The sequence below is a fragment of the Pteropus vampyrus genome, unplaced genomic scaffold (genome assembly GCF_000151845.1).
Source record: "Pteropus vampyrus isolate Shadow unplaced genomic scaffold, Pvam_2.0 Scaffold6, whole genome shotgun sequence".
NCBI classification, from domain to species: Eukaryota; Metazoa; Chordata; class Mammalia; order Chiroptera; family Pteropodidae; genus Pteropus; species Pteropus vampyrus.
The window spans coordinates 4,848,341-4,861,763 of record NW_011888787.1 but is presented as its reverse complement, the minus strand read 5'-3'; the positions used below and the strand labels follow the sequence as shown (position 1 = coordinate 4,861,763).

The window sequence follows — 13,423 nt, the reverse complement described above, 5'->3', positions numbered from 1 at the left end:
ATCTTAAGAACCATACTAGTTTGCCTCACTCTGCCATGGGAAATTTTTAATACTGTCAAACGTCTGACAGTATACTGTTTAGTTCCTTAAATCTCGACAGGTTTCTTAGAGTGAAGAAATCATCCACAAAATGAAACTTTGTGTGGGAAAAACATGCTTAATCACAAAAGGAGGATGCCACTCCACCTATAACCATGATCATCACGAGGAAGGGAGCAGCCCATTGACTCACTCACTCTTTGGCAGATACTCGCCATCACTTTCGTTACCACTGGTTTCACCTGAAAAGAGAGAGTTTCTATTTGTATTTTCCAACAGTAGAAGCACATGACGATGAGAACAACAGAAAATCTCCACAGACCTGGGGACTTGGAGTAAAGAATAATAAGAATGCTGAGCCTTTCTCCAAATCACGTAGTTATATCAGGGCAGGGCAGTCACAAAAGAAATGAAAGCTCAGAGAAGAAACTATTCCGTCTTCTTCTCATACCTTATCTCCTTCTTCAGCTCTCCTCTCATCCCTAATTCTAGAAATTAACAGTAGTTCGGACTACTTTTTAAAAGTCTAGTTTAGAGTGGATTCTATTTCTACATTCATATCCTTGTCTTAAGTTCCTGAATAAGGTATCAAGGGTAGAATACCAACGTGGCTAAACAAAAATCTCACCATGGGACACAATCTAAATTTAGAATATTGGGAAAATGTGGGGCTAAAACAGATTACCAGATAAGTGTATGAAGTAACATTCTAACTCTTCTGTGATACCGCTAAACTACCTCAGGGCCAACTTGAACTCTCCTTTACTCTGAATTCTTATAGTACTCCGACTGCTTTGAACTGCTTTTATTTTCCTCAAACAGATTTTAAGTGTCTTGAAGATAAAGGACTACGCTTTTACAAGGGAGTGTTTTGGACCACAATGCTAGACATGGCCAATTTACAAACAAAACAGAATAAAATATGAACAACTGAATGAAAAATTTCTAGATTAAGTCTAAAAAGTTAAAGTCAAAGCAAAATTTAAAACTGTAAAGGGAAAAATTTTAAGGTACCAGGAAAAACAAGGCCTAGGAAGCATAAATGAAAAATGTATACAGATTGGATTATATAACAATGTAAAATTTCTATCTAATAAAGATCATTAGTAACTTCAAAAGGTAAACGAACGATAAACTGGGAAAGTATTTGTAATACACACTGCAGACACAAGGCTAAGTTTCTTAACATTCAAATAACTGTTACAAATAAATAAGAGAAAATATAGTGCAACAGAAAAATGAATAAAGGGAAGGAATAGATAATCCATAGAAAAGATTTGTAACTGCTGATAAACATGATAATTGTCAAACTGATAATTAAAGAAATGTAAATTAAAATAACAAGATAAAATTTCCTACCATGATATTGACGAAAAATAAAAAACTTTAATAAAACGCAGTATCAGTAAAGATTATGAGGAAAAGTCATTTTCAAATGCTGTTCATAGAAACAAAGTGTTATGATCAGCCTATTTGTGGGACAACTTGGCAGCAGCTATAAAAATTTTAAATGCATATAGTCCTTAATTAAGTTCCCCACTAGAAACTTATTCCACAGATGTACTCTTACCAATATATAAAAATATAAGCCAAAAGATGTATCTTGCCGCACTGTTTGAAGAGTAAGAAGTATGTATATACAGAGAACTTAATATGCACAGGTTAAATACCAGATTAGAAACATCCAAGATGTCTGCCTACTAAATAAAATTCTTTTACTTCTCTACAAAGAAATACAGTACAGCTATGTGGATCTTTCTGTGTTGATACTGGAAGAGCTCCAACATATATTACATTTTTTTTTTTAAAGCAAGACATACAAATTCTGAATGGTATAAAACTATTTGGGTAGAAAAAAATGTTAGAGAGTGTATAAAATTTTCTGGAGTAGTAGGAGGTTTGGGGAACTCTTGATTTTCATTTTATCTTATATTATTATAATTTCTTGCTGAGCTCATTTTAATTTTATAATAAGGAATAACAGAGCATTAAAAACACTGCTTCTTCATAAGATAGGTGGAAAAGGTACATAAGAGATGTTACAGAAAAAGTAGCTGTTTAAATATTGTGTACTCTAAATGTATAACTTCAAATTAACCACCATGATGAAAAGTATACTGGGGCTATAAAATATTGTTCAGTATGAAGGAGCAGATGCTGTGAGCTCTATTGAGTCCTATTTTTATCTTTAGCACCAGGCACCTCTTAGGAACCTATAAGGTATCTGGAAAGAAAGAAAAGGAAGGGGAAGGGAGGAAAGGTAATATAACCGGGAAAGACCTTATAAAAGATCATTTCAGTGGTTTTAATATATTCACATCTATGGGTTTTGATGATCTGCATTCTGAGACACTGAATGAAGGTTAAGGGGTTTATTAGCCAAAAGGAAAATCTACTGAGAATCTGTTGGGGTAAAAGAAGTACTAGGTTGTTCCTTTTTCATACATGACTTCAACACAAAATTATAACAACAGAATAGAAGAATGGTAATAAATCATTCTTTAACACCTGATAACTGAATCTTAAGCAATGTTTAGGTTGGAATAGATTCAGTAAGGCTTAGCGTGTACTGACAGTAGGTAAACATAATTATCTGGTTCTACTAGGCATCGTTGACATACAGACAAAAGCTTGAAGAGGAAAACAAAAATCTGAGAACAGTAACTATGGAGCTGGGAGATCCTCATGCATGAGAGAAATTCCTCTGGTTTACTGGAGGAGTTGGTCACAGAAACTGGGTAAATGCATATTTCCTTTGAGCCATGCAAAAGGAGAAATAACTTGTAGGAAAGAGTTACAATTTAGGGACTGTTTGTGTGTGCATGCATGCGCTAGAAGTTAGCTGTTAATGTTGTTTTTTTTTTTCAATAACGACATAGTACAAAAAAAAATGAGGGTTTTTCAAAAACTTATCTAAGAGCCAAATTTCCTAAAATGTTCCTAAACTTTAAGGCATACAGTATACAAATGACCTACTTACAGTGGCATATCTGGAGAGTAGAATTATCAATAGAATGCTGTTAATCTGGGAAAATGATAATGTTCTCTAAGAATCTGTCATGGCCCCAGTGTCTTGATATTGTATATAATTTGCAATTTATAATTTATGTCCTTATCTATAAAACACTGAAATTAATGCCACATAGGGTTATTTAGAAAATTAATGACAATGTGTCTGAAAGGCTCTAGCATAATGTCTGGCATCGGTTTTTATCTTCTGTATCTAGTTCTGAATAATACAAATTAAAAGCCTTTGGTCATATTCTCAGTGAAGATATGGAGAGGAGATAGTTAAACTGCTAAAAATCAAGGTTCGTGAGAAGAATTGAGAGTAACTGTTCAGGACAGAAAAGGATAAGACTTTGTGGTTCCATGTTCCTTGATTCAAATCAACACTGCCTCTCTGGCTCAGCTTTTTCATCTGTAAAATTAGGACGGTCCCCACCTCCTAATGTAGTTGTATGTTATACATGAGATTAAGTGCGTTAAGAAACTATTACTTCACTCAGTAAATGGTACCTATTATTAACAATAATCAAAAGTATTTCTGCAGAAGACTGAAATGTGTTTTAATAATTCCTTTTGAAAATATAAATACATTTAAAATGGTAACCAGTTGACTTTTATTATCCCAGAGTAAGGAGAAAGAGTCTTGAATTATAGCACGAAGAATTTTATTTTCACATAATAATTGTTAGAATATAGAATAGCTTTTCCGGGGAACTTAAGAAGTTTCTGTGTTTGAAAGTCTGCAAAAATATGAAACAATTCTTTTCTGGTATGACTGGGCTGTTGTTTCTCATTTATGAATCTCATAGACAAAAACTCGTAAATTCTACATATCCTTTGCCAGACAACCACATTAAGAATCTTGCATGAGTTTTTCAGAAAATTCTAAAATTCGCTACAGATGTTGAACGTTTTTTAATTAAGACAACGTAAGTTTTATCTAGCCATCTGAAGGATAAAACTACTGAACTTATTAGATGACATGGTAAGTACTACCTACCTTCAATCTATAAATACCTAATGTTTTCATTTCTCCACTGAGTCTATAGTGGAAAGTGACTATAAATCAAAGTAGGACTATAAAATAATACCTATGGAAATTAACTCATTGGTTTATAATTATTTTTTAATTTATTTACTTAGTCATCCAATGGTTATTACTTGGTACAGAACCAAATAAAAGGGATTTGAAGAAGAATAAGAAATAGTCCCTTATCCTAAAAAAAGTTTTATATTAAATTGGGATAGACAGAAAGTAAACCAAAAATTATAAATCATACCAAACATTAAGTTATATAATTATTTTCCCCTCATATGCTGAAAGCTATGGGTAGCTGGAACAATTTTTACCTTTCAAGGGAGGTACGTCTTTTCCATTGTAAGGGTGTAACTTTACTCTCTTCTTCCCTCTCTTTGACTCAAATATGTCATCTATTTTCAACACAAGCTGAAAAAAGACCAGAAAAGTACAAGTTAAAACCAACACCAACAAGTTTTGCAGCTTGGTGATATTAACTTATTAGTGATTCTCATTCAGAAAAAGGTCCATTTTGTAAATAAAAAGTTACACTTCTCAATCTGGAATCTAAAAGGATTTTTAGAAAGATGATATTTTGTTCTAACACAAAGTCCATATAACATGGGTAAAAGAAATAGGAAAGGATATTTCCTTTCCAGAGGAACTCAGCACAGGCTCTTTCCTTGTTATCCCCTGTCACAACATGCAGGAAATCTGGCTGCTGCACTCCATATGGTGACCAAGCCTCTACTGTTGGACTCAAGTTTTTGCTTGCCCAGAATAGGAAGTGGAATACTTATTCACTTGGAAGGCAGGGTGAGGCTCAGTTATTTTTGCTTCCAGGAATTTTTAGCAAAGAGAGGATAATCATGCTTAGAAAGTTTTTGTCAAAGGGAGTACTCTGTATTATCATTTATTTTAGAAACATGTCATTAAAACAGGAGACTGTCAAATATGCTCAAGTTCAAAAACTATACTCCATTTAATAAACATTATTCATTAGAATTATTTCTTTGCTTCTGGGAGGTATGTGTGAAAGAGAGACAAAGACAGACATAGACACAGACTGGGCTTAAAAAAAGGAAAGAATTAAAACTAATCAACGGACACTTTTAAAAGGAAGAACTGATTAGTTTTTTTCCAGGGATGTTTTTCTCTTTCTTAAAATTCCGAGCTTTTCCCTAGCAATCCTGGTTTAACATATTTAAATGCCCAGAATTACAACTGTTAGGGACATTATATAAGATGATAACCAAAAAAAGTTCCTTGAGAACAATGCTCTTGTTTTTTCTTTTGTGCTTGTTCCTCTGGCAGTCCTGGCAATCCATAGGCAGTGAATCAGTCCAGCGCAAGAAAAATAACTTGTGAGAAACATGTGCTTTCAATATGCAGATTATTCCCACATTTTTGGATGAGTTTTTCTTTTAAAGATTTTTTTTTTTGTAGCTGCCATTCAAGTGAAAAACTAAGTTCTTAAATATCAGCATTATTAAAAAAACAAATAAGAGAATCCAACATAAAAAGGTATTGTTAGGGGCTATAGGAAAGATGCATGAGACTGAACATGTATTTTGGGTACATAATGACACACAAGTAGTATAATTATTAATGTGCCTTTGAAAAGGATACTCAAATATTATAAAGGAAAGGGAACTATCTGTTCTAGAAATATAAGGTTAAGTGATAAAATTTAAATTTGGTCCTGAGCTAGGAAGAGGAGCCTGCACTTATCTTCTAGGTGGGAGCAATACTGTAGAACATCCTTGGAAATGACAGAAACCACGCTGCTGTGCATACTTGACATGGACTACAGAATACATTAGGAAATCTGCTCTAGCAAACAATTCCACATGGGCTTCCACAGTAGGGAAAGAAAGGAAGGGTGGGGGAGAGGCGTATGGAGAAGATCAGTGCTTTTCAAACTATGAAACCAGTTTCTCTTTCAGGGGTAGCTCTGGTCATCAAAGAGGAAATGATGAGAACTGCTTTCCTGATGGAATGTTGCTCTTGAAGATATTCTAAAGCCAAAATTTGCATTGCGAATGGAACATCCTAAAAGAATTGATTCCAAGGAGGGTCGCAGGTAGAAATGCTAAGTCTGCTCCTGCCTGACAATCAAGAGCTCATCACCATCACCATCCTCCCCCAACCCACATTTCTTAAAAAAGAACCTTTGGGAAAATACCAGAAAAGGAAAAGTTGGACCATATCACCTATAAGCAGAAAGAGAACAAGCTTCAAGCACTCAGGGGATCAGCAGTGCATAAAACACTAAGGCATGAAATCGAAAGCACTGCAAATCTCCTTAGGTCTCATTAAACTCTACGATCCATAACTCCTAAATATTTGTTAATGCCATTCCAAGAATCACATCTTACATGTGATCCCTTTCGTGTTTTGCTCTTGCCCCCAGGAACACATGATCTGTTATTTCTGGGCTGTGAGGGAGGCTGCTTTGCTGTGCCAGGACAGAACTACTGCAGGAGGCCTGGCAATTCTTGAAACCTCTGATTGTTAACTCTTCTTCGCCACACACAGAAGAATAAGCAGCTAAAAGTTTTCTTTTTAACTGAGAGAGATCAGTTTAGTACTTTTTAGCAACTGTGTCTTTAACTCTTCACGTATTAAAGAGGGAGGGGAAGGAAATAGATCAGAAAAATTAAAGTAATTGTGGAACAGGATATTTCCCAAGGAACCAATCAGCAGTTACTAAACCAAGAAACAGCTGTGACTTCTGTTTAATGTTAAAATCGTGTAGAAAAACTGTGCTAAATCAATACATGTAGCTAATTCAGATGGGATTAAGGAAAGGAATACTATTTATTATAGTATAGACTACAAATTTAAATGATCGGATTTGTTCATTTCTTCATAGTAATCCTGAAAACATTCTGAATTACAGAAGAACAAAGTAACATAAAGGGTTTTAAAATATTTTCATCTAATTTCTTAAGTGTTTCTCCTAAAAATATATATATGTCTACAAATTATCCCAATTTCTTCATTTTGGTCCAACTGCTCTAGTCAAGATGATTTACAGACTTATTCCCTTTTCTCCCTTGAGAAATCATTTATTTAGTATAATTACTACAAATTTCTATTCCCAAGTAGTAGTCAAATTTCTTTCTTCCTTCCTCTGAATGGAAATATTTGCCCCAAATCGATGGCATATACTTTGTCATTACTGAAAATCTGAAAACACATACACAAAACTGAATTCACTTTGGCAATTATACAAATGAGTGAGAACACTGAAGCCGGCTTAATAAAATGTCCTTACGTATGACATTCTAGTACTTCCTTGAAATAGGCAGATGATTGTAATGAGAACTAAGGTACCTGAAGTGAAGCCTTCCATTTAAAATCGATTTTCTAAATCCATAAAAAAAAATTTGGCAAAAGCCATTCATACATTTTTCTTGCATGAGCTAAAACTTAAGCTAAGGTTTTCCAAATCTTCTAATTCCAGTAGGTCAGTTCTAACCTATTATTCATATCAGTCTAAAGCTTATTTATTCTCATTTATGAAAATGTTGAAATGAAAGTCAAAGAACGAAAGCACTGGAGTCCTTACCCTTGGAAGATTTTTCCTTTTCCTGTTCGCAACTTCTCCAGCTCGGAAAAGCTTCCACTCAGTTAAAGTGACGGGCAAAGTGGTGTCTTTAGTGAGCTTTGCCCGTAAGTAAGCTTGTGAGTTCTTCAGTTCCATCGTCTTCCGGTTGAGGAAGTGAGGTTTGGGAGGAAGCTAAAACAGAAGGTGTATGGTAAGGGTAAGGTCGTCTGGTAAACGCCTGTGTTCTCAAAGTCAAAGAATATTTATCTTTCCTTTAAAATCATCTCACGTGAGGACACCGTAATTTCCTTTTCACCATTTGGAAAGAAGTTTCTCAAGGTTCTAATCCAAAATTCTCCTACAATGCAATCGAATTTCCAAAAAACAACGGTTCAGAGAACCTCGTGAACTCAAGGCAGCCTTAGCTTGCAGGGGTAGTGAATGTTTTCAGGGATCAGACAGGAAACTTCGGCCACAGGCTGATGTGAGACTAACAGGGAGTCGTGGTAACTACAGTGAGGCAAAAAGTTCACGGCCTGTCTGAAGATGTTCATATTCAATTTTTTGGAAGTACTAAAAAAACAAACAATCCCCCCAACTCAAAGAAAACAAATGGCTGTGTGCTGACCCCACCCCTGCAAAAAAAAGAACAGAAAACTGCCACCACCAACAATAAGACCCCATACTTCGGTGCCTCTTACTTTTGGCCCTCGTTAAACCATTTTGACCTTTTTGTAGGAGTTATAAACAAGATTTAATGTTTTCTTATATTAATTCTCTGGTTCTACCTTGGGTGCTCTGAAAGCACTTTTAGGGGGCGGTAGCTTCCATGCTGAAGGGGATCTCCACATGGGGAAAGACTGCACTGGAATATCTTCATATGGATTTTCTTTGGTGGGATCTTGAAAAATAATGGAAAAAATAAGTTTAGAGGAACATAACTGAATGGAAACAAAGTGACTACAGCTAGGAAAAGAAATTTTAAAAACTGACTAAATACGTTCAGCTTTCTATTCCACATTGCCGTAGGGGATGTGGGTCTCAAAATCAATGGCACTTTAAGCTCGTAAACCACTCAGGCATCCAACCAAGCTAAAAGAATTCTCGAAATATTACACTATAAACATCCACTTCTGAACTGAGCAGTCCACTAAACTAGTTGTAAAATCCATTAAAGAATAAACAAAATTATATGACAAAGGTTTCCATACTAAAAAGAAAAATCTAGAGCAAGATAGGCTTGATTGTGAAAGAACAAACCATCCTATAGCTAAGGGCTCCACCAAGTTCATACTCATTCAATTTAATCGCAAAGTCTGTGGATACCTACATAGGATATCTTCATAGATATTGTCCTGAGACTGTGTGTAATAAAGTGCTGAGCCAGAATTTCTTCCAAGTTCTTCGTGCATTTTCTCTGTGTTCCGATTTCGAAAGTGCTGAATGTCTTCAAATTCAAAGGATTTCCTTATGAAAAGAGATATATTTAAAATTGTATCTTTTCAAATACTAGTCTTTACATTAAAATGATAAGGATTTGTGCACAAAATTACAAAGGTGCTTTATCAGATACACAAGAGTAATAAATCAGGCTGATGTCCTATACGCACCATGAGAAAATTGAAGGCGTTTAGCCAATTTACATTCACGTTCTTCACTGGGCACCTTTCTTAAATTAAAAGAAAAAGGAGGCTAAGGTCAGCATGCTCTAAATGAAGAAGAAGAAGACTTCCCTACACATTCATAAAGACAGAAAGTGAAAGTTTTCTGATGCTGTGATGTCAGTAGATCGCCTTGGATATTACCCATACTTCCACCATTTCCTTTTGTACATATTTTCCCCTTGGGTTACAACATTCGTATGATCAAATTAGGGCTGTAACCCATGCAGGGAAATGAAAATTGGCTTGAAAAAGAAAAAGTTGCTCAAGAGTTCTATAAGGAAAATACTTACTAATCATGACACCTATCAAATTAAAACATACCTTTTAGACCTCCCTCTGATTTTCCCGCCATATTTCTTTGATTCAGGTTCCCGAGAGGAGGCCAAAGACGACTCTGCACAAGAATTATTTTCACAGTATTTTCTGTCACAGTTTCTTTCTTTATACGGCACACCAGATTCAGATAAATATCTGAATGTCCTACGAGGTTTTGGCAAAGGATTTATAGAAAGTCCACATTCTTGTCCCTCAGGTTCAGAGTAAATATTTTCTAAGCTCTTGGTTATTCCATAAGAACTATCCAGAACTCTGAAATTCAGTTCTTTTTCTGAAGAGTCACATCGTTCTAAAGCCAAATTCAAGACTTTGTCAGGAGGAAGTGCTTCTATTTTCTTCCACAGTATTGGTGAGGTATAGAAATTTCCTAGAGGTAATGCAGTCTCTGGATCCAAAACGACTTCTTTCCAGCTTTCAATTTGTTTGACCCGAGAACATACCCAATTGGATTCTGATTCATTTTTAAAGAAACGTGTATCATCATATTCACGTTTCTCATTTTCATCCTCACTCTGGTCATGGCTTTTGGCATCGTCATTAATATCTAGACCGACGTTTTGAGAGTTGGTTCCATTCAACTTTTTGCTCTTTCCCTCAGAAACAGGATTGTTCTTCAGAATCTCCTGATGACAATTATTATATTTCACTCCAAACTCCTTCGAGTGCCACTTATCTGGATTAGATATACCATTAGTTCTTCCTTCCCACTGAGAAATTTTTTGTTTGATGTTTTTGCAGTGGCTCCTTGATAGTGTCTGAACAGTAGAACGGGAAAAACCAACATCCATGTTCCCAGTTGGGTGCATAACAAGAGTGATGAATTTTACCAAGGTCCCATTACAAGTAACTGTGAAATACCGTGTTCTTTATCCTGTCAGTTAGAATCCAAATAATTCCAGCATTTTCTTTTCATCTTTGACTCGGAAATCTCTTTGTAAAAAGAAAAATTCTGATTATTGATCCTTCTTGAAAATGGCTGCAACTTTATCTTGAATAATCCTATTAAAACAAGACGAGAACATGTTAACACGGTTTTATAATCTTCTAATTTAAACTTTACTAAAACATTGCCCACCTATCCCTAAATAATTCATTTACACTGCACGTGTAAAAAAATGTACCTATCAGCCATTAAGTAATTCGGCTCCACAAAGGCGATCCTAAGATGGTGATATACTGATACAAAGAAAATATTACTTGTGGTATTCCTCAAATTGTCAGCTTTTATGTTCTACCATATTTAATTTCCTGAAGTTAGGTAGAATGAGGTTTTATAAGAGATTACATATAGTAGTATACAATATTACTTTATAATAAATCAATTCTTTATGAAACCTTTTAAAGAAACAAGGATCAATAGACTATTATAACAAGCACACATGTACAGAAATATATCTCATATAATCAAAAGGTTTATGTATAGATCCAGGGGAAGAACCAGTTAGTCTAGAAACACACCAATAGCAATTCTCCTCCTCCTGCCCTATGTCGAGAGATAATATTAGCCCATCACGCACCCGTATTTCAACGTTACTATTAGGAACACAGAATTCCATACGCACAATGCTAAAGTGAATCCAAAGTGCCATTAACTATCACCTGCTTTAGAATGTAATAATCTATTATGTCACTGACTGAACTTTCCACATCTCTGTCACCACACCCTTGACCCAAATCAGCAAAAATACTTACAGTCATTGTCATATTCCTTCCTTTCACATAGAGGCTTCACTCATATAGGTCCATAAACTATTTCCTCAAATATAAAATTTGGCAGAGGACTTTTCCTATGAACTGAGTGAAGACCTGGTCTCGACTTCTACTGTATTCTGGTTATAAATAGCAACTGATTCAAAACTTCCTGAGGCAGTGGTCATCCTTCCTTGAGCTTTGTCTGTGTGGCCTTGATTAACATGCAGGAAAATATCTTGGCCCAGCTCCGTGAGTGTAGCTGACCAAAACTGATACACACACACAGTGCACACACAAAATTTATTCTAGGCAGAGCAACTGCTAATCAAGATTTCCATCAACTTTCATTTAAACCATTCCTACAAGTCTGCAGGAAAACCAGCTTTGCCAGCAAATAAACTTGGATGGGGGTCTGATGCAAAGAACATCATTCTAAAAGACTTCAAGAAATTAAACTCGCATGGGTGAAAAAAAAAAAAACCCTCAAAATATCAAAGCTGTTGTGCAGAACTCCATAAAAGATTAATGCATAGAATTTGAAGAGCCAATCAGCTATTGTTCATTATTAAAACTCTGAAAATCCTTTCCTTGACTCTGATATTTACAGAGACTTCCTAAAGACTTTACTGTATCCTTGAGACTCAGGTTTTCTTCACTACAGACAAGAGGGGAGTATTTTTCTGTCTCCTGGGAGCCTTGCGGAGGATTTTGGCAATCCTTGTTAATTCTCCTCACTCTTCCCAGATAATGTGTTTTAAGTATGAACGGGTCGAACTGAGAAGAAAAAGATGAAAATTGCTAGGGCTAAAAAAAAATCTTAACTTGAAAATTACTAGCAACAAATGGCTTAATCTCTGAAATTCACACACAAATATAAATAATGTGTATTGATGGTATTTCAGTGGTAACAGAGTAGCATAGCAACATAAGACACAGGTAGATAGTATAACAATAAATGCTATTTGCTCCTAAATGTGTGTATTAATACACTGTAGCTTTCAAAAAATGGACAAATTATTTCAAAAACAAAAAAGTTTCAATGCATTGTAACTAGATCCATGCCTGTATTGATAGTAGAGAGAATGTCTTTATGTCTGATTTCACAGTTCTAATTTATGCCAAATTAACTTAACTCAAAATGTAAGACTTACCTATTCTTACATACAAGTTGTGATTCTGTCCCGTCCAAAAAATAAGACTCACTCACCAAATCAAGGTTTGCCTCCATTTTTTTCCTTACAAGCATCTCACATCTGACTGTCCCTTTAATCTAATTTAAATTGAGCCATTTTGCTACCCCAGAATCTCCTCCCCCATGGCTCAACTGGTCTGCAATATTCTTTCTTGCTTTGACCTCTTCTTGAGTTTCTTGCCTTTACTTCCACTATCAGAGGACATTCTGACTCCTTCAGGCTGGCTCAGCTTTCAAGTCCTAGGTCTCTCCAAGTGTCATCTTATGAAAACTCCCTAAAGCCAAATATTCACATATTTGTCCCTAGAAATTGCTTTATCAATTTCCCTTCAACCGTTCTAAGTGAAATACAGGCTGAAAAAATACAACAGCTTCAACAATTTTTAAAATTGTTTGGTTTTTTCCTTTTAATAGCACAAAATGAGTCAAAGACTTCTTCAACTATTAAAGACTAATGAAGTTCAGCAGGACTCACAAAACAAAGAAGGTAGAGCAAACAGTAACCACAATGGGCAATATGATCTCAACAGAGGAAATAGCAACGGTCATTCAGTTCTTCAGGGAACGAGACTGTGAAGAATGTGAAAAATTAAGTGTGATTTTGAAAGTATAATAAAACAGAATGCTTGGAGTAAAGCGTACTAATCAAACTTCTTTTTCTATTCTTTGTTCCCAAAGAGGTGATTCTTAATCATGTCCCTTTGTTTTTATTTTTTATTGCTTTTCTGAGTATTTACTTTCATTTAAGAAATACATCAACTAAAAGTTATCAGCTTAAAATGTAATTTATAATATAATGTATCATATATGGGGTTCTATGTTTTTAACATATTAAAAGAAACCAATGTGAATCCATTTAGGTAAGTGAAACTCTCTTTGGGAAAGAATATTGAAAGAGAATTTCTCACTCCAAATTCTTT

At 35.1% G+C, this 13,423-nt stretch overlaps 1 protein-coding gene across 1 annotated transcript in view; it reads right to left on the bottom strand.

The window, feature by feature from the left end:
• The window catches only part of DENND2C (DENN domain containing 2C), a 77,239-nt gene that overhangs the window by 30,854 nt on the left and 32,962 nt on the right, over positions 1-13,423 (bottom strand). Inside the window, exons 2-7 of the mRNA XM_011366738.2 lie at positions 9,605-10,618; positions 8,950-9,086; positions 8,408-8,520; positions 7,641-7,811; positions 4,399-4,495; positions 237-281 (exon numbers count right to left, since the gene is read on the bottom strand). Of these exons, the coding sequence (XP_011365040.1) occupies positions 237-281; positions 4,399-4,495; positions 7,641-7,811; positions 8,408-8,520; positions 8,950-9,086; positions 9,605-10,425 (1,384 nt within the window). The 5' untranslated portion in view covers positions 10,426-10,618. The remainder of the gene's footprint in view (positions 1-236; positions 282-4,398; positions 4,496-7,640; positions 7,812-8,407; positions 8,521-8,949; positions 9,087-9,604; positions 10,619-13,423) is intronic.